Below are 22,186 nucleotides of genomic sequence, written 5' to 3'. Positions count from 1 at the left end.
CGGTCTGTTTTAAGCGCGTTCCACAGGCGGTGGAGAAAATCACCGTAGGGTTGATGGTGGAGAGACCAGCAACACAGAATTGGCCTCCGGCCATCAATAGCGGTTTCGGAGGCCAGAATACGCGACAGCTGGTGAATCTGTGGGGCTCGAAGTTGTGGAAAACCCCTTCCTATGTGCAGTAAATTGTGGCTCCTAGTTTACAAAGTGCCCGTCTGCCTAGGAGGGGGACCGGCGCGTTGGGGGAGATGATTAAAGTGTCTACTATTTCTCGGTCTCCTACTCTAACAGGAGTGGGAATAGACAGAGGTTCTCGAAGGGGAATCCCTGCGACTCCGATTGTCGAGATTTGCGCTCCACTGGGTTGAATCCCCAGTGAGGGAGGGATTGAGGACATAGTCGCTCCCGTGTCAATTAAGGCCGCCACTTTCACTCCCCTCACTTGAAGTGTGATCATGGGTGCTTCATCTCCTTCACAGGAGACTCGAATTCGAGCGGCCTGCCACTCCTCCCTCCCGGGGCACCCCTAGTCCCTGTCCGGGGTGGGGCCGAAAGGCTGTGAGTAAGTGAAGGCAGGGGGACCGGGGTTATATGCTGACGAAGTTTTCGCTGGGCTTCCGATCACTCTACAGTCCCGGGCCCAATGTCCCTTTCTGCAGCATTTTTGGCACACATCATGGGAGCGATCCCGCTGAATTCTAAAGTTGGGGCCACCCTTGGTTCTGTAGTCGGGATTTTGGCGAGGTTGGTACCGATACAGTTGCTTCACCTTTGGGGCGGAAAAAGGCCAGGCTTGTCCATATTGACTAGGGTCGTTATCACGTCAGTCCACTGTTTATTCTGCCAATCCAATACTTTCAGTTTATAAGTCTGTGCGCACGCGGACTCTAGACAATTTAGCAGGGTCTGCACCGCTAATTGGTGATTAGTATCTAGTGGGATCCCTGCCCACTCGTCCCAAGTCTCCCTAAATCGGGCAATGAACTCGGGTACCGACTCCCCCCTTTTTTTTGGAGACACCTAGTGACTTCGGAAAAGTCTCGTGTTGCTGAGCATTTTGCATTACCGCCTCTTTACCCCTCCCGCGTAACCAAGTGTCCCGGCTCTCGTTTCCATCCTGGGCATCATCGGTTCTCCCTCGCCCCGGGGGATAGCAAACCGATCTTTCACCGTCGCCCACGATGTTCCGTAGGCGGCTTGTAACGGGAGTCGTACATCAGCAGGCAAGGGGTCGTAAATAATACAGGTTTGTTCAAGCCAATTTAGAAAAGCAGCGGGTTTCTTGAGGGGATTAGGAGCGTTAGAAAGCATGTCCCGAGCCTCTCCTGGGGTCCAAGGACGCAGAATTGGAGCGTTCCCGACCATGATGCGCGGAAATTGAGAGGCATTAGAGTCCCATTATAGGGCCAGTCCCCTTCTTCTAGAGATTGATACCGGTACCACCCATACAGATTTGGACAGAAAGGGGTCACGTAACTACCTACCTCAGTTTCTCGGAAAACTATGTCCGCTGGTGATCCAGGCCTCGGGTAGGGATCATTAGGCGCCAACATCCCCACCGATTTTGGATCACTATCTCCTACCTCAATTGGGTTCCCAAGAGTCCTGCGTCTTTCTCCTTTTCTTCTACTGGGAGTACCAACTTTAAGGACTCTACCAGTACTATTTCTCTGTCCCATGATTAATTCCTGCTTTGGAAAGAACTTACACGATTACCAACATCACAATAAGTCACACGTAACACTGAACACAGACGGACAGAGCGCTCACCAAGGTCCCGCTTCAACGTGAGCCTGTAGTCTCAATCAAAAATATGTAAAAATTTGTCTTCTCAATTAAAAAATTTGTAAAGATTTGTCTTCTTGTACAGCCCCTTGCCGTACTCACACAGACTCCCCTTGAGCTAGAGCCCGAGACAGGAGGAATCATTACCACCCCTGCAGACTTTTGTTTTCTTGCACAGCCTCCCGCCGTGCTCACCCGGACTCCCCTGGAGCTAGAGCCCAGGACAGGGGGAATTTTTACCTCCCTTGCAGACCTTACTCTGCCTAAATGTCCGAATCCCGTCAATGGGATCCTGCCGACTATGCCAGAACTGTTGCAGCAGAGTTAGTACTTTATTCCGAATAAAAGAGACGGAGACTCTTTGGGCTCACCTCGTAGCAAAGTCCTTTTATTGTCGTGATGATCACGGAGAGCCAACCCGCACAATGGAGCGGTGGGCTCTGACCGGACGCATAAGCAAGTTGAACTTTTATACAGATAAATGAGACAGCTCTACGTAAAGAGAGATGATTACTTCTTAGAATATGTCTAGTCTGCAGTTGATGATAAAGCAGATAGCGCTACAATTCTTGTAAGAACATTGCTTTGACAGAAATAAATTGTTAACACCTTTGCAAACTCAAATGCATCACAGGGAGCTCTTAGCAGTGAGCAAAGGAGAACTGCTAATGCAGAATTTTCCAGTTTCCACACCCGCCTTCTCACCATAACCTTTGATGCCCTGGCTACTCAGATACCTATCAATCTCTGCCTTAAATACACCCAATGACTTGGCCTCCACTGCTGCCCGTGGCCACAAATTCCATAGATTCACCACCCTCTGGCTAAAAAAATTTCTTCGCATTTCTGTTCTGAATGGGCGCCCTTCAATCCTTAAGTCATGCCCTCTCGTACTAGACTCCCCCATCATGGGAAACAACTTTGCCACATCTACTCTGTCCATGCCTTTCAACATTCGAAATGTTTCTATGAGGTCTCCCCTCATTCTTCTAAACTCCAAGGAATACAGTCCAAGAGCAGACAAACGTTCCTCATATGTTAACCCTCTCATTCCCGGAATCATTCTAGTGAATCTTCTCTGTACCCTCTCCAACGTCAGCACATCCTTTCTTAAATAAGGAGACCAAAACTGCCCACAGTACTCCAAGTGAGGTCTCACCAGCGCCTTATAGAGCCTTAATACAGGGTCAAACCTGTACTTCAGTTACTTCATGAGTGACTGTCTCGCACAGGCAATATTTGGCCACAATTCTGGTACGTATCAGATCTGAGCCCATGTCACAGTGTGCTGGGGCTTGGGTGTATTCCTGGAGTCACAGTGAGTACAGCATGGCCCAGTAATTGTGTCTATGCCATCTTCTATCTTCCCCACGTTTTTATGAGCTTCTCACAGATTCTTCCGCTCACACACTCCACAAACAGTTTACACTGGCCAAATAATCTACTAATGTTTCTGGGGAGGTTCTCACTGGGGAAGACCACACAGTCGGAGAAAGAGCAAGAAAACTCCCTACGGAGGCCAGGATTGAACCTGGGACCCCGATGCTGTGAGACAGCAGCTCGGCCAGCTGCCTGGAGCGGAAGACGGACCTGTGCCCGTTAGCCCTGTGTCCAGGGGGCAGAAGCAGACCTAGAAGATGCAGCTGAAATTTGTTTCTGGATCCATTGTATCTGGGGTGTTGAAGCTGCTAAACTATCTTCTGGTTGTTTCCCCAATGTGAATATTCACCTTCCGCGGGCTGATTGCCTGTTCCCAGTCTCACCTCCAGGTGGGACTTCACTTTTGTCAGTTGGCACCAGAGTTGAAGAATGCCCTCAGCTCTGAGAGAGTCACCTTTCTGAGTCTGTGGTTATGAGACACAACAAGTCAGAGCAAAGCTGGAAGCAGCTTCATAAAACTGGAGTGCGAGAGGCACGAGGGCAGGTCTGTCTCCAGCTGGTAAGTACTATTGCCTCTGCACTGTGCAAGGTGCCTGCTAGCTTAGTATGCTCACTGATCACCAGCTTCCTGCAGTAAAGTTTGCGGAGTGGGTTCTCGGAATATGCTTCCTACAGTGTTACAACATGGGCTGAGGCCTCTCTGCCGTCAAGGCCATTTTGATTTCACTGCAGAGAAAATAAGCCAGTCCCGTTCCCTCACACTTTCACGATGGTCCCACAAATTCATTTGTTGGATATGTATCAACTTCCTTTTAAACTCTGGAGCTAAATCTCCTTCCAGACTCTCTGCATGAAGCAAAGGGTTCCTGTTCTGAAGCAAATGAAAACAAACACGTGGGGGAATTCAGCAGGTTGGGCAGCATCTGTGGAGGAAAATTGACAGTCGGCATTTCGCGTAGAGACCCTTCATATGGACGGGGTCTGTCACTCTATAACACGGGTCTAGTACTGGCGGGGACAGGTCCCTCGCTATATAACACTGGAGTACAGTACTGAATACGGTCTGTTACTGTAGAACTCTGGGATTCACTACTAGAGACAGGCCTATCACTGTATAACACCAGGATAAAGTACTGGTGGGAACAGGTCTATCACTGGAATACAGTACTGGTGGGGTCTGATCTGTCACTGTATAACACTGGGACACAGTACTGGTGGGGACCGGTCTGACACTGTATAACACTGGGATACAGTACTGGTGGTGACCGGTTTGACACTGTATAACACTGATATACAGTACTGGTATGGACAGGTCTGTCGCTGTATAACACTGGGATACAGTACTGGTGGGGCCTGGTCTGTCACTGTATAACACTCGGATACAGTACTGGTATGGACAGGTCTGACTCTGTATAACACTGGGATACAGTACTGGTGTGGACAGGTCTGTCACTGTATAACACTGGGATACAGTACTGGTGTGGACCAGTCTGACACTGTATAACACTGGGACACAGTACTGGTGTTGACAGGTCTGTCACTGTATAACACTGGGATACAGTACTGGTTGGGACCGGTCCGACACTGTATAAGATTGGGATACAGTACTGGTGTGGACAGGTCTGTCACTGTATAACACTGGAATACAGTACTGTTAAGGACATGATTGTCCCTGTATAACCCTGGGTTATAGTACTGTTGGGCACAAGTCTATTTCCTTCCGCAGTTGCTGTCTGATCTGCTAAACTCACCCAGCAGTTTGTTGTTTGTTGCTGTCTCCAGCATCTACTTCCTTAGGATTTGGCACATCATCTAAAACTTTGACAAGTTTCTATAGATGTGTGATGGAGAGTATATTAACTGGTTGCATCACAGACTGGTATGGAAACACCAATGTCCTTGAACAGAAAAGCTCACAAAGAGTAGTGTATTTCGCCCAGTCCGTCACGGGTAAAGCCCTCCACGTCTACAAGGAGCACTGTTGCAGGAAAGCAGCATCCATCAGCAAGGACCTACCCTCTTCTCACTGCTTCCATCAGGAAGGAGGTACAGGATCCTCACCACCAGGTTCAGGAGCAGTTTTACCCCTCTTCAAACCGGGGGGGGATAACTTCACTCACCCCATCACTGAACGGTTCCCAACAACTTGTGGACCCTTCATCTCATGTACTCGACATTTATTGCTAATTTATGTAACATCCTGGTTAAGAACATGTTTTATTGTATTACTACTGTTGTGTTGTTAACCAATGTACTTCCTGCATGCAGTCTGTTCTGTTAATTAAGCTTCGCAGTTCAGTATTTTGGTTTCTACAAAGAGAAGGAGTCGTTTGCTCAGCTTAGGAACGCTGTGTCAGCTGATTGGGTTTGTCTCCGTAACATTCTGTCCAGTGGGACATTCGAGAGTGCTTGGTGGCGTCAGATTTCTGAGAGACAGGTGGTTAGTTTGGGGTCCTTTGTTGGCAGGGGTCGGAGGAAGAATGAGGTGCGGAGAAAAGCACAAGAGAAGATGTTGTCAGAATCCTGCCTGAAGGGGGTCCCCGTTGTGAAAAGTTCTCTGTACAGCCAAGTGGTTCCAAGGAGGCAATGCCAATACTTCTGAGTTAGCCAGCTCGTTCGTAACGGCCTTTGAGGGAAGTTCAAAATGTGGCTTGTCTCCACACAGAATGTGGGTTCAGTGCGTAAATAATTAAAGCGAAGCACCCAACTAACCAGAAATGGGCTCTAAAGTTTATGTGCACATTTAGACCGGTTTAACTGTAATGGGCTCTTTTCTTTTTCTATTAACTGTTTGTTAAAGTTGAAATATCTCTAACCACAAAATAATCTGCAGATGCTGGGGTCAAAGCAACACTCACAACACGCTGGAGGAACCCAGCAGGACGAAGGGTTCCGGCCCAAAACGTCGACCGATCTTTTCCGCGGATGCTGCTCGACCTGCTGAGTTCCTCCAGCGTGTTGTGAGTGTTGAAATATCTGTAAATATATTTCCACTTCAATTTTAAGCAGGTGTAAGATCTGTTATTTCCTGACAAACAATAATGTCGTGTGGGGCAGTATTCAAACAGCATTCACCATAATTTCCATTCCCTCATCAAAACGTCCTAACTTTCCCATTTGGTTGAACCCACATCATACGGACCCTAGGCGTGTGTTTCTTATCGAAGCTGGCCTTTTCACCATTACACAAGTGATGCTTAGTCATGTAGCTGTTAGCCCGAGATAGCTAATGAGCCTGGTTTGTTACGAGTCACGGTGAGAGGGTCACATTTATGTACTATTATTTTGTTTGTTTTTTTGGTTCTTTTGTATTTACTGTGAATGCCCACAAGAAAGTGAGTTTCAGCAGTGTATATGGTGAAATATGTAATTTGATTTAAAGAAAGATGACTTTGAACTTTAACCTGTATCTCTTGTGTATGCAGTTTCTTCCTCTGATATTGTTGCAGTGTGTTGTGGGCTTTGCTGAACAATTGTTTTCTTTTTACAATTGGTGTTAACATTTTTACTACTGGAGCTGATGCCCTGAATGTCCATCCCAAGGTTCTATATTGTCCTTCCCTGCTGTAATGACTCCTGCTTCCGGTTGATTTGATTCCTGTCCTGAGGAAATCTTTCTTCTTTGCAGAACAACATTGGCTGGAGGGGTGAGAGTACTCACCTGTTGGTCTTCTCCACTGAATCTGCCTTTCATTATGAAGCTGACGGCTCCAATGTGCTATCAGGGATTTTGAAGAGGAATGATGAAAGTTGCCATTTAGATAACACTGGCACTTACACCCAGGATACCAAACAAGATTACCCTTCCATTTCAACCCTGATACGCCTTCTTGTAAAGCAAAGCATTATTCCTATCTTTGCTGTTACTAACTATTCGTATTCTTACTATGAGGTAAGATATTTATCATTAGAAAGCGGACTGCGCACTCCGTGAGTATATTTCAGAACATGTCATTTGGCAAAAGTTGTTTTCAATACTGCAGGACCCATTGCAAGAATTAATAAGTTTCCATCCTTGGCTGACAACATGCTGTGTAGTCTGTTGTTATAATCAATTCTAAATCTCTGTGCATTGAAGTGAGCAAAGTGAATGTTCAGCAACACGGTGATATTTAGTTTAGTGATATATTTCATTTGGAGGAATCTACTCTGCATGTAATCAGTACAAGGTGCGTGTATACTATACTATACCGTATGTATACTATACTATACTGCATGTAATCAGTACAAAGTGCATGTAACCATAGAAACTACAGCACAGAAACAGGCCTTTTGGCCCTTCTTGGCTGTGCTGAACCATTTTCTGCCTAGTCCCACTGACCGGCACACGGACCATATCCCTCCATACACCTCCCATCCATGTATCTGTCCAATTTATTCTTAAATGTTAAAAAAGAACCCACATTTACCACCTCGTCTGGCAGCTCATTCCATACTCCCACCACTCTCTGTGTGAAGAAGCCCCCCCTAATGTTCCTTTTAAACTTTCCCCCCATCACCCTTAACCCATGTCCTCTGGTTTTTTTCTCCCCTTGCCTCAGTGGAAAAAGCCTGCTTGCATTCACTCTATCTATACCCATCATAATTTTATATACCTCTATCAAATCTCCCCTCATTCTTCTAAGCTCCAGGGAATAAAGTCCTAACCTATTCAACCTTTCTCTGTAACTGAGTTTCTCAAGTCCCGGCAACATCCTTGTAAACCTTCTCTGCACTCTTTCAACCTTATTTATATCCTTCCTGTAATTTGGTGACCAAAACTGAACACAATACTCCAGAATCGGCCTCAACAGTGCCTTATACAACCTCATCATAACATTCATTCATTATACTCAATACTTTGATTAATAAAGGCCAATGTACCAAAAGCTCTCTTTATGACCCTATCTACCTGTGACGCCACTTTTAGGGAATTTTGTATCTGTATTCCCAGATCCCTCTGTTCCACTGCACTCCTCAGTGCCTTACCATTAACCCTGTATGTTCTACCTTGGTTTGTCCTTCCAATGTGCAATACCTCACACTTGTCTGTATTAAACTCCATCTGCCATTTTTCAGCCCATTTTTCCAGCTGGTCTAAGTCCCTCTGCAGGCTCTGAAAACCTTCCTCACTGTCTACTACGCCTCCAATCTTTGTATCATCAGCAAACTTGCTGATCCAATTTACCACATTATCATCCAGATCATTGATATAGATGACAAATAACAATGGACCCAGCACTGATCCCTGTGGCACACTACTAGTCACAGGCCTCCACTCGGAGAAGCAATTCTCTACTACCACTCTTTGGCTTCTTCCATTGAGCCAATGACTAATTCAATTTACCACCTCTCCATGTATACCTAGCGACTGAATTTTCCTAACTAACCTCCCAGGCGGGACCTTGTCAAAGGCCTTACTGAAGTCCATGTAGACAATATCCACTGCCTTCCCTTCATCCACTTTCCTGGTAACCTCCTCGAAAAACTCCAATAGATTGGTCAAACATGACCTACCACGCACAAAGCCATGTTGACTCTCCCTAATAAGTCCCTGTCTATCCAAATGCTTGTAGATTCTGTCTCTTAGTACTCCCTCCAATAACTTACCTACTACTGACGTTAAACTTACTGGCCTATAATTTCCCGGATTACTTTTCGATCCTTTTTTAAACAACGGAACAACATGAGCCACTCTCCAATCCTCCAGCACTTCACCCGTAGACAGCGACATTTTAAATATTTCTGCCAGGGCCCCTGCAATTTCAACACTAGTCTCCTTCAAGCTCCGAGGGAACACCCTGTCAGGTCTCAGGGATTTATCCACTTTAATTTTCCTCAAGACAGCAAGCACCTCCTCCTTTTCGATCTGTACAGTTTCCATGATCTCACTACTTGTTTCCCTTAACTCCATAGACTTCATGCCAGTTTCCTTAGTGAATACAGACGCAAAAAACCTATTTAAGATCTCCCCCATTTCCTTTGGTTCCGCACATAGCCGACCACTCTGATCTTCAAGAGGACCAATTTTATCCCTTACAATCCTTTTGCTCTTAATATACCTGTAAAATCTCTTTGGATTACCCTTCACTTCAACTGCCAAGGCAACCTCATGTCTTCTTTAAGCCCTTCTGATTACTTTCTTAAGTATTTTCTTGCACTTCTTATACTCCTCAAGCATCTTATTTACTCCCTGCTTCCTATACATGTCATACAACTCCCTCTTCTTCTTTATCAGAGTTGCAATATCCCTTGAGAACCAAGGTTCCTTATCCCTATTCACTTTGCCTTTAATCCTGACAGGAACATACAAATTCTGCACTCTCAAAGTTTCTCCTTTGAAGGCTTCCCACCTACCGATCACATCCTTGCCAGAGAACAACCTGTCCCAATCCACGCTTTTTAGATCCTTTCTCATTTCTTCAAATTTGGCCTTCTTCCAGTTAAGAAGCTCAACCCTAGGACCAGATCTATCCTTGTCTATGATCAAGTTGAAACTAATGGTGTTATGATCACTGGAACCAAAGTGCTCCCCTACACAGACTTCTGTCACTTGTCCTAACTCATGTAACCCGTCTCTCTTGTATAGGTCCCACCTGCCCCAGAACAGGTCCCAATGATCCTGAAATCTGAAACCCTGCCCCCTACACCAGTTCCTCAGCCACTTGTTCATCCTCCAGAGCATCCTATTCCTACCCTCACTGGCACGTAGCACAGGTAGCAATCCTGAGATTACCACCCTTGAGGTCCTGCTTTTCAACTTCCTACCAAGCTCCCTATACTCACTCTCCAGGACCTCCTCACTCTTCCTTGCTATGTCATTGGTACCGATGTGCACCACGACATCTGGCTGATCACCCTCCCACTTCAGAATGTCATGCAATCGATCAGAGACAGTCTTGACCCTGGCACCCAGGAGACAACAAACCATCCTGGATTCTCTGTCACGACCACAGAACCTCCTATCTGCACCTCTAACTATCGAGTCCCCTATCACTACCGCTTTCCTCTTTCCCTCCCTCCCTTCTGCACTGCAGAGCCAGACTCAGTGCCAGAGATCCGGCTACTGCAGCTTGTCCCAGGTAAGTCATCTCCCCCAACAGTATCCAATGCGGTATACTTGTTGTTGAGGGGAATGGCCACAGGGGAACCCTGCTCTGCCTGCCCTTTCCTCTTCCCTCGCCTGACAGTGACCCAATTTCCCGTCCTCTGCTCCTTTGGTGTAACTACCTCCCTGTAGCTACTATCTATAATCTCCTCATTCTCCCGAATGATCCACAGGTCATCCAACTCCTGCTCCAGTTCCCTAACGTGGTTTGTTAGGAGCTGCAGCTGGATGCACTTCTTGCAGGTGTCGTTATCAGGGACACCGGAGGGCTCCCTGACTTCCCACATCCTGCAAGAGGAGCATTCCAACATCCTGCCTGGCATTCTCTCTACTCTAAACAATATGAACAAAAAACTTACCAGAACCTACCCTGGCCTCTGCCTGTTCTTGCCAAAGCCTGTTGAGCCAAAGCCATCCCACTCTGACTCAGTCCACTCCGCCGATGGCCGCTACAACAATGGCCGCTGTATATGGTGGTCTGCTTTTAAACCTTGGCGCGCTACATCACGCGCCTGCGCAGTGCAGACCCTTCTCCCTGAGCAGTGTTTTAAAAAAAAAACTACTTCTACCCGAGTTCTTCCAGTCCCTTCTTCTCAGCTGCTTGCTTCGACTGAAACAAGAACAGTTGAAAATATTCTCTTTTTAAACCTTGGCGCGCTGCATCACGCACCTGCGCAGTGCAGACCCTTCTCCCCGAGTATACTATACTATACTGCATGTAATCAGTACAAGGTGCATGTATACTATACTGTGCTGTATGTATACTATACTATACTGCATGTAGTCAGTACAAGGTGCATGTATACTATACTGTGCTGTATGTATACTATACTATACTGCATGTAATCAGTACAAGGTGCATGTATACTATACTGTGCTGTATGTATACTATACTATACTGCATGTAGTCAGTACAAGATGCATACTGTAATTCATCTTCTGTAGACTGTCTTGTAACATACCATTCAAAGCAGTTTACTTGGTGCCTAACAGGTAAATTGTTGCCCATGTATCTTAGGCAATATTATAAATTTAGCCTTTGTTAGGACTTTCAGGAGTTATCCCATGGCCTGCACTGTTCATTCTGTGTTGTGCATCTTCCAGACAATGTTGTTTAGTTTGTTTCTCGGAAGAAGGCCAAATGGTGAATGTGAAACCTGCTGTGACGTGGCCTGTCTGTTGACGACAGATTTGCAGGGTGTGCAGTTATGGGATGTGCATTGTTCTGAGCTTTGGAATTGTTTTATAATTGTCACACGTACAGTCAACAACTTTGTTTTGACACGTCTTCTATTCAAATAAGTGCATTGAAGTAAATGCGATTACAGAATGTAGAATTGTTACAGTTACAGAGGAAGTGCAGTGCAGGCAGACTAATAAATAATAACATAGTTTCAGAGCATTTCATACAGACGATGTAGTTCAAAGTGCTTTACTATGGGACAAAGTGCAAACATGAAAATAAAGTAAAAGTTAAGCATGAAAATAAAAGACAAAGGGTGTTTGTTAAATAAATAGGGTTTGAACTAGTGTTTAAAAGTGTCAATTGAGTCAGTATCCCTTGCAGTTTTAGGTATTTAGAAGCGTAGTTCAAAAAAACTGACTTACCAAATATCATTTGAGGGAGATTGTTTAAATTTACGAGACTGGCAGAAGAAAACTTGAGAGCTCGAGCAGGATTACAAAATAGAAACAATTCTGTGATGTACTCTGGTCCCAGACAACTGAGAGCTTTTGTTCTGAATGAGATTCTCAACAGATTGCTTTGGAAGGCCAGTAAAAAGTGCATTACAGTAATCTAGCCTATTCGATATACAGCATGAATTAGTTTTTCAGCATCAGTACGTGACAGAAATGGACATAACCTCTGAAATGCTGCTCTGGTCACTTTCTTCATTTGGAATTTAAAATTCAAATCTGAATCCAGGGTAACATGTGGGATTGTTTCTTCTGATCTTACAAGGGGAGCTAAGTTCCCAAGCTTATCAAGAAGTTTTATCTCTTTTGGCTTTGGGGCCAACCAAAAGTATTTCAGTTTTATCTTCATTTAGTTTTAGGAAATTTTTTGTTCATCCATTTGTTTATCATAGTTATACCAGAAGTCAGAGAGAAAGGATGTTATCATCATCAGGCTCAACCGAGATACACAATTGTGTGTTGTCTGCATAACTGTGAAAATCAAGTTTATGCTCTCTAATGTGATCTCCTAAGGAGAGCATGTATGAGGAGAAGAGTAGAGGACCAAGACAGCTTCCCTGAGCAACATCAGAAAGTATACTGTATCTCTTAGAAAACTGACAGGCAAAAAAATTTTGATTGGAGAGTGATGTGGTCTATATCAGTGTTGTGCATTTGTGATGCACAGAATTCAATCAGAGATCCTGGATATTTCTGTTGAACACTAAAGTTAAAGCTTCCATGTGTACGCTTGTGATAATTTACTTGGTCATTCCTTTTTCTTCGTAACCCCACTAAGATATTTCCTTCAAAATAGCAGCACTGTAGAGATTCTGCTTTAAAATGGACCTTGTGCTTTTGTATCTAGAAATTGAGCAAGTATTTTCCAGTGTCTTATGTTGGACGGCTGCAGGAAGACTCATCCAATATCCTTGAGCTGTTACGCAATGCATTTGAGGTAAGCCATCCCAGCTTTCTGCACAAAGCCTATTCACCAGCAGTAATGTACCCGCAGCATCACACAGCATTGTAATATTAGACACTTGATGTTGAAAGCATGTTGTCAGATTACGTCCCTGCCCTGCACTCATTGCAAACACCATATTGAAATTTTACCTGCCTGGAGTGCTCTCATTTTGTCGTCTTTGATGACAGGTGCACCAATGTCAGTATCTGTTGCTGCAGTTACAGTTAAGTTGTGATCTTGTATGAAGATGTTGGATGCCCTTGTAGTTAACCCTCCTTTGCAATCTCCCTTCCTCAGAACATCCGGTCAAAGATGGAAATCCGGGCTGAAAATGTTCCCAGAATGATGAAAGCCAGCATCTCTTCATTATCGTCAGTGAAAACAGGAAGTGACTCTTCCACCTTCATTGTCACTTCAGGAGAAGTGGTAAGCCATCCCAGGAAAAGGGCAGTGCTTGGGGGACAGGTAGGAACGTTGCCTGGGCCCTGTGGATCAGGAAGAGCTTTGTTATCTGGTTGGTTCCTTGGGCACCAGCATCGGAGAAAGAGCTGGAGAGGTCTGAATGTTGCTCAGTGATTTCTGCTTGATGCACGGTCAGATGTTTATATTTGTGTCCAAGTGTGAGAGAGGCTCAAAGTGGCTTAAAATTGGCTTCACAGTTGGGCTAGTCCTTGTATGAGGCAAGGTAACCCACAGAGGGACTAAACCAGGAGAGTTAATCCATTTCATCCATTCAAACCAACTTGCAAGTTGGATCAATTTTCAAATGAACATCATTCTAAGAACGACTTGATGTTTTCAATCTTCACCAACACATCATAAACAATTCTGGTTCTTCTAAACCAGGGGTCGGCAACCTTTTTGCCTCTGTGGGCCAGATTGCGTATTAATGAGCGGACGGTGGGCCAGATAAATGCTATAAAAAACTTGAAATAGGGGAATTATCCATTTAAATACATCTAGTTATCTTTTGCCTCAAATTAATGAATAATGCATGTTAGAAAATCATTTGTGCTTAAGGTTGCTTACCCCTGTTAACACAATCATGCTTCCACATTCTTAGAGTCAAAAGTCGAGGCATTCAGAGCAGATCATTGCTTTAGGCAGCAGTATATGGTGAGCATATTCCTCACCTCTCTTCCAATTTGTTCATTAGTCCAATTCATTCTGAAAATACATAATGCGCATGATGTCTTTCCAAATTATGGGTGGCACCAGGTTGTATTTTCTTGAAGAAACAACTTTGAACCTTTGATCATTGGACAGATCCCAGAATCCCCATCCTGAGTGCTTGCCAAATCTCTGAACAACACAAAACTTAACCATCATTTTAGTGGTTTCTATTGTCTTGCAAAGCTACAGCACATGACTGAAAAAAAATATTTGTTTATAAGGCAGATTAATCTACTCCAATGACCTCAGGGAGATGTACAGAGATATTATTGAACAAAACGTAATTACTGAGATACAATTTACTTACTTTACTTGGGCTCTTAGCTCCTACCTGGACCATAGGCCACCGATTACCTCCCATCTCTATTGTCCTCTGAAGCTGATGGTATGGATGGAGTTCATCAACTCTTCTGCAATCCATTGCATCTCTGTACAGGGGATTCACCAGAGCCTAGTTGGCCAGCCTTACTCATTTCCCCTGTCACAATGGGGACATACGGTTGAACTTTGAAGACTGGGTTACATATTACAGTGCTGGATGCACATTGCAGCTTGAGACTGTAGTTCCTGTCAAAAGGAGAGCCACTTAAACCTCCGGTGAGAAGTCTGTTGAGGTACCTGCTCACTGTCCAGGGTGCCCTTCAGCCTTGGCAGTGTCCACTGGTCCTAAAAGGTCTCTGGTGGACACCACGTGCTTCAGCTCCGGTGGGTGGACCTACGCTGGCCTCCTGCCTAAGCCTGTGAATGGCCACCTTGGGCAGTCTCAGGAGCAGACCAATGAGGCAGTCCCATCACCAACTCACCCCCTCTGCACTGAGTGCTCAGAGATCAGGAGAGTGGGCTGAACTGCAACCAGGATTTGAGGAGTAACTTCCACACTCTGTATAAACATGGACCATGGGTTTCTCTAGGCCACAGAAGTGTCAGATGACTAGGAGCTTCCCAAACTTGCTTAAAACCCTAATGTGTGTCACAGCTGTGTGCAGCACACTCCACCGCAGGTGTCCAGTGTAAAGGGTAGACTGATATAGGCACAGACGATTTTCTAAATAGGGAGTCTTCGTCTAGAATTCCCTAAAGGTTAACCTGAAGGTTGAGTCAGTGATAAGGAAGGCAAATGTTAGCAATCATTTCAAGCGGACTAGAATATAAAAGCAGGAAGTAATGCTTAAACTTTACAGGCATTGCTCAGACCACACGTGGAATATGGAGAGCAGCTTTGGGCCCCTTATCTAAGAAAGAATATGCTGGCATTGGAGAAGGTCCAGGAGAATTATCCTGGGGATGAAAGGGTTAACAGATGTTTGGCTCTGGACCTGTCTGTACTCGCTGGAGTTCAGAAGAATAAGGGGGATCTTTTTGAAATGAATATTGAAATGCCTAGATAGAGTGGATGTGGAGAAGATGTTTCCTATCGTGGGAGAGTCTAGGACCAGGGTGCAGAGCCTCAGAACAAAAGGAATTCCTTTATAACAGAGATCAGGAGGAATTTATTTAGCCAGCGGTTGGTGAGTCTGTAGAATCAAGACATTGGGTATATTTAAAGTGGAGGTTCATAGGTTTTGATTACACAGGGTGTCAAAGGTTATGGGTAGAAGTCAGGACAATGGGATTGAGTGTCGATAATAAATTAGCCATGGTTGGATTGCAGAGCAGACTCAATGGGGTGAATAGCCTAATTCTTTTCCTATGTCTTACGGCATTATGGACCAGGGCCGGAAGTCCACAATGCCGTAAGACAGAGGAAAGGAATTAATATGCACGGCAGAGTCATGTGTCGAAGGAAGGCAGAGTCCCTGGGTAGCAGGAGGACCAGAGGCAACCTGTCGAGAATAGCAATGTGTTGTGGTTGATACGGCCACAGAGACAAAGGACTGTGGTAGCCTGATTGCTTGCTGTGAGTTGATTACACTGTGTACAGAGGACATACCTTCAACGCTTTTCCTATTCCCTTCCTGTTTGCAACTAGAACAAGTTCCGGCTCAGTCTGAGAACTTTGGACAACGAAAATGACGCTCAACTGTGCAAATCTAACCAAGGTTCCCTGAGTGGAGTAATAAAGATCAAACCCAGCACTTCTGCAGACTCTCTGTTGGTGAACGCCTCCCACATCTGTGATCAGTGTCCCTGTGAGCAGGTAAGCTCCTACTATACCTGTTTTTTTCAAAACTTTCACATAACTTTTCAGTCTCCTTAACTGCCTCCTATGGTTTGTCACAGACTCCCGAGATTAACTCTCCCATATGCAATTACCACGGTGACTTCGTTTGTGGGGAATGCCTGTGCGAGGAAAGTTGGTAAGATCAATCAACTATTTTATGGTCCATCTCTGACATCCCTCTTCCCCTCTGTCTCCATCTCCAGATTACTGTATCTACCAACAACATTTTCAAACCCACCAACTCCTAGTTATTGTGACTAGACCTCTTTCCACCCTGACACTTGTAAAATGCTTCTCCTCTCTCTTCTTCTACATCAGTTGTCATGATGAGGCTTTCCATTCCAGGATGTCCGGATGTCCTTTTTTTTTCAAGAAACGGGGTTTTCTTTCCACCAGCATCAACGCTGCCCTCACCCGGATCTCATCTATTTCCTGTATGTCTGCCGTCACCTCCTTCCCCACCCAACATAACAGGGATGTGGTTCTTTTTGACCTCACCTATCATCACATGAACCTCCATATCCAACACCCTGTTCTCTTCAGCTTCCACTATCTCCAGTGGGATGCTTCCCACCAGGCACATCTTTCCCTCCCCACTCTCCCTTGTCCACTCTTCCTCGCTCTGAGTTTCCCTCTTGGCAATTATCCCTGTGACCATGCTAAGTGTTACACCTCCTCCCTCACCACCATTCAGAGCCATAAACAGTCCTTCCAGGTGAGGCAGTACATCCCCAAATAACTCCTTATTGCTCCTGGTGTGGCCTCCTCTACATCAGTGAGACCCAACGCAGTTTGGGAGATGACTTGAATGAGCATCTTTGCTGCAACAGCCAGGATTATCCAGTAGCCAGCCAGCTCAACTCCCACACTGATGTGTCTGTCCTTGGCCTCCCCTAGTGCAGGTTGCAGGAGTGACTGCTCATATTCTCTCTTGGTAGTCTCCACCTGATGGAATGAACTCTGATTTCTCTAAATTTTAGTCACCATTTACCTGCCTCCTATCACACTTCTTGGTTTTCCATCATTCTGGCTGGCAGACCGTTGCCCCTTCTCTTCCTTTCCCCCACTCCGGTGACCTGTTCCTCACATCCTTCCTTTTATTTCTTGACTTTCTTCCCTCTCCTATCACATTTCTTCTTCAGTCCTTTATCACTCCACCTATCATCTCCAAGCTGCTCACATTCATCCCTTTCCCCACCCACCCGCCTGTCTGCTAGCTAGATCTCACCTATCACCTCCCAGCCTGTGCTCCTGCTCTTTCCCAGACCTTTAAATTCTGGCTTCTGCTATCCCCCTTTCCCAGCCAGTTGAAGAGTCTTCACCCAGAGCATCTCCCTCCACAGACGCTGCCTCACCTGCTGAGTTCCTGCAGCAATGTGTGTCTTCTCTAGATTTCCAGCAATTTCACAATCTCTTGTCTCAGATCTTCTGTTTGCTTTATAAAGCACTTGGAAAAGATGCATGAGACTTGCGTCTTGTCTTTTCACCAGCTCCGCGAGTCCCAGGTAGCTTCTAAGCATTGCTGTTTAAATGCGTTCACTCTTGTGGGTAATTATCAAAGGTCTCTGTGGGGTCTGTTGAAGTGTAAACATTGGCCAGGACTCTATGGTAATGCTGACAATTCTTCCTGACTTACTAAATTGTGGGATGCTACAGATTCCAGCATCTGCAGTCAATATGGAGTAAGTTGGTTCTTTCTATTTTTTTGAAAATTTTTATGAGTGGACCTCATTTTAACATGTTGTCTGGTGGATAGCTCCTCCTTCCCTGGAACTTCACTTGGATATGTGCTCAAATCCTCTGAGAGGGGCTTGAACCTGCAACCTTCTGAATCAGAAACGAGTGCATTCACATTGAGCCGTAGCTTACACCCCTTGGGAGATACTCAGCCGAGTGAAGCCTTTTCTCCGGGAATGAGTCAACCAATGGGAGGTGTGAGAGTCTTCAAGATAAAGTGCAGACCCAATAATTCCACATGACGGGTCATGATATGGAGCAGTCACTAGCAAATATCTTCAGTGGTCAACATGGGGAAGACGTTACCCAAAGGTGATTGGAGGGAATACATCTAAGGGACTGAGGACATGAGATGTGGGAACAGGAGGAGGCCATTCAGTCCTTTATCAAGAACCTGGCTAATCTTCTGCCTTAGTACTTTACCCTGTACTATCCCTATATCTCCTTGCTAACCTTAATTCCCAGAAACCTTCCTCTTTCTGTTATGATTGAACTCATTTACCGAATGTTCTCTGGCAAGCAGTCCCAAAGATTCACTACCCTCTGAATGAAGAAGTTTGTCTTCATCTCTATGTCTTTTAAAAGTCATAGTTATAGAAGGATATAGCACAGAATCAGGCCATTCGGCCCACTAAACCAGCACTGACCATCAACCACCCAACTACATTGCAGCCATTCACTCACAATCTTCCCTGTCCTCTTTCAGTCACACAGTGCTGTCTGGGTGGAGTTTGCATATTCTTCATTAGCCACTGAAAATTGCCGCCCCCCCCCCCATGTTTAAGTGGCGTTAGGAGAATCAGGGGAGTATTGATGGGAATGTGAAAGACATTGTAGGGAAATGCATGTGAGAGTGCGATTGGTGGAATTCCTCTGGGAGCAAGCACAGCCTCTCGGGGCCAAACATCCTTCTGTAACATAAATGGCGTGAGTGAAAGACGGTGAAGAGAAGCTGCCTTGTTTCAGTACGTTGACAGTGAATGGCACCACGTCCTGTCCGCAGGTTTCACTGTTGACTGATGAATGTCCCCCCTTCCCTCTCCAGGCTGGGCCGTTACTGTGACTGTCGCAAGTACTCGGAGGAAAATACCAAGGTCTGTACAGAACCCAGTCTCAACATCACTCAAAGTTGCTCAGGCCGCGGGGACTGTCAGTGCGGAATCTGTTACTGCCACCCCTCAGACAATCACCTGGAGCACTTTGATGGGAAGTACTGTCAGTACAGCAACCTGCTATGCCCCCGCTTCGCTGGCTTTACATGTAACGGTGAGTTGAAGAACTTGCAAAGCATATGTTCTAAAAAGGAACAAAGTGGTTCAGTAAGAAGGAGCCTTGAATTTGTCTGTAGTACAAACTTACAACTGAGTTTACAGTGAGCTCCCAATAATACCATAACACATAGAAGCATGAACCGTCAAGTCTACTGCACCATTCCATCACGGCTGATTTATTATCCCTCTCAACCCCATTCTCCCACCTCCTCTCCATAGCATTTAACACACTTACTAATCAAGAATTTATCAACTTCCACTTTAAATATCAAATTAGTTGGCCTCCACAGCTATCTGTGGTATTGAGTTCCCCGTGGCTAAAGGAATTCATCGTCGCCTCTGTTCCAAAGGGATGCCTTCTATTCTGAAATTGTGCCCTCTGGTCCTAGACTCTCCCCACCGATCGGAAATATCCTCTTCATGTCTCTTCTGTCTAGGCTTTTCAATATTAGGTAGGTTTCCATGAGGTCTCCCTCCCCCTCATTCTTTTAAATTGTGGTGAGTACAGGCCTAGAGTCATGAAGCATTCCTCATACATGAACCCGCTCATTCCTCAGATCATTCTGACAGCTTCCTCTGGACTGGACCCTCTCCAATGCTAGCACATCCTTTATGGGACTGCTCACAATATTTCAAATAGTCTGACTACAACAAAAGAGCAAACAACATTTGCTAAGGAGTTAGCTGCTGATCAAGGTAGCAGGGACATTTGTTGTTCTTCCAATGTTCCTGAGGGATATTTTTCATCTCCCATGACAGAGCTGTCATTTTTTACACCTCATCTCGAAGAGGTATTGCCTCTCAGCGATGCAGCTACCGCCCCCACCCCGTTAATGTTCCTGGTTGGTGGGGAGATGCATAAGCTCCTAGGGATCAGACCAGCAGATGACTGACATCACAGGGTGCCAGTGTCCAAGGGACTTTGAAAGACCAGCACCTCTGACGTTCCATGCCCTGTTGATACTGTCTTCTCCTGTCCTGGACCCCCAGGTGTTGTGCTCCTGCTAACTTATGGATGAGAACTGAGAAAGTTACTGGTAGTTACTACTGATGGAATTGGTAATTAGTGGGGACAGCGAGTTGAAGATGGAGGGGTGTGAGGTGGTGCAATTGAAACAAATCATCTCAAGCTTCTTGAGAAAGAACTGTAGGCTTAATGGGGGCATCTTCAGAGATCAATAGTGTTCAATAGTTAATTGATTCCTTGACCAGGGGATGAATTTCCATTGCATGTTCTTCAGTGGGAGCCTGACCTGGGTCCATTCAGAGGGCTGGGTACGCTAGCCTCAGCACCACTGCCAATGGACAAAGATAGACGGATGCAACACTGTCACCGTCTCATTGGAGAAAAATCCACCTTCTCAAATTCCAGCACGTTTGTGTTTCAAGATATCTCTATGCTTATTTCATCAAAATGACCAATGACTCAAAGTAGAATGGGTCTGGCAGCGGACGGACTGACCGGCGGGACTGGCAGCGGACGGACTGACCGGTGGGGCTGGCAGGGAATGGACTGACCGGTGGGGCTGGCAGCGGATGGATGGACTGACCGGTGGGTCTGGCAGGGAATGAACTGACCGGCGGGGGTGGCAGGGAATGGACTGACTGGTGGGGCTGGCAGCGGATGGATGGACTGACCGGTGGGTCTGGCAGGGAACGGACTGACCGGCGGGGGTGGCAGGGAATGGACTGACCAGCGGGGGTGGCAGGGAATGGACTGACCGGCGGGGCTGGCGGCAGGCAGATCGACCGGCGGGGCTGGCAGTGGACGGACTGACCGGCGGGGCTGGCAGCGGGCGGACTGACTGGCGGGGGTTGCAGGGGACGGACTGACCGGCGGGGCTGGCAGCGGACGGACTGACCAGCGGGGCTGGCAGCAGACGGACTGACTGGCGGGTCTGACAGTGTGGCGGGCTGGTCAGTAGAAATGGTGGGAAAAGTTGGATTGACCATTAGGAATAGCAGTATGAATGTGACTGAATGTGAGATGTAATGACTGAATGCACTTTACAAAGTTGAGGTTATTGCCCTTTGTGTCTGCAATGCTTATGGTTTGTATTTAATTCAGCTTTTTTCTAATTTTGCACAGATCGTGGCAGATGTTTTGAGCAGACTTGTCAGTGTGACCCTGGGTGGACCGGTCCCTCGTGCGAATGTCCCATCAGTAATGCGACCTGCATGGATCCAAGCGGGGTAAGCTGAAATTAATGCGAGTGCCACAGGTGGCACTTTCAGCCTGAAGGTGAATGTTATTCCAGATGCAGGTGGCCATGGGTGAAAGTGATTCAATTCCTGACCTTCCCAACGACCGGTTTTCATCTGAGTGCAATGCAAAATTCTTCTTTGCTTGTCTCCTCTGCTGCCGAATAGCACGTTTCTCAGTTCAGGTTCTAAATCTTGTGTCTGTGTGTGCATGGGCATGTTTTCCTAATGGGCTCTAATGCTGCATCGGGAAAGAAGCAGCTAATTCAAGGATGGCACAATTCAGGAAACAAATACAGAACTCCTGCTCCTTGTACAGGCCCAGAGATCTTCTGGAGGTGAAGAAAGAAAAACGTATGCAGAATTGCAGACACAAACAATACCAGTTAAATTGCTCTGTTTCTATTTCCAGCAGGGTGAGATGTTGGACGGGGAGGTCTAGGGAGAGACGGACAGGGTGGGATGTTGGACGGGGAGAGATGGACAGGGTGGAATGTTGGACAGGGAGTGACAGACAGGGTGAGATGTTGGACAGAGAGATCTGGGGAGAGACAGACAGGGTGGGATGTTGGACAGAGAGATCTGGGGAGAGACAGACAGGGTGGGATGTTGGACAGGGAGGTCTGGGGAGAGATGGACAGGGTGGGATGTTGGACGGGGAGAAACGGACTGGGTGAGATGTTGGACGGGGAGAGATGGACAGGGTGAGATGTTGGACGGGGAGGTCTGGGGAGAGACGGGCAGGGTGA

General features: G+C 46.1%; 1 protein-coding gene across 6 annotated transcripts in view; it reads left to right on the top strand.

Annotated features, from left to right (window-relative positions):
- itgb4 (integrin, beta 4) overlaps window positions 1-22,186 on the top strand; it is a 181,908-nt gene that overhangs the window by 69,556 nt on the left and 90,166 nt on the right. For all 6 annotated transcript variants that reach the window (XM_063030905.1, XM_063030903.1, XM_063030899.1 and 3 more), the window contains exons 8-14: window positions 6,791-7,054; window positions 12,795-12,884; window positions 13,191-13,319; window positions 16,036-16,203; window positions 16,287-16,363; window positions 19,010-19,230; window positions 21,325-21,428. In XM_063030905.1, coding sequence (XP_062886975.1) covers window positions 6,791-7,054; window positions 12,795-12,884; window positions 13,191-13,319; window positions 16,036-16,203; window positions 16,287-16,363; window positions 19,010-19,230; window positions 21,325-21,428 — 1,053 coding nt within the window. The remainder of the gene's footprint in view (window positions 1-6,790; window positions 7,055-12,794; window positions 12,885-13,190; window positions 13,320-16,035; window positions 16,204-16,286; window positions 16,364-19,009; window positions 19,231-21,324; window positions 21,429-22,186) is intronic.

Source organism: Mobula hypostoma, chromosome 22 (genome assembly GCF_963921235.1).
Source record: "Mobula hypostoma chromosome 22, sMobHyp1.1, whole genome shotgun sequence".
NCBI classification, from domain to species: Eukaryota; Metazoa; Chordata; class Chondrichthyes; order Myliobatiformes; family Myliobatidae; genus Mobula; species Mobula hypostoma.
This window is presented reverse-complemented; position numbering and strand designations above follow the sequence as displayed.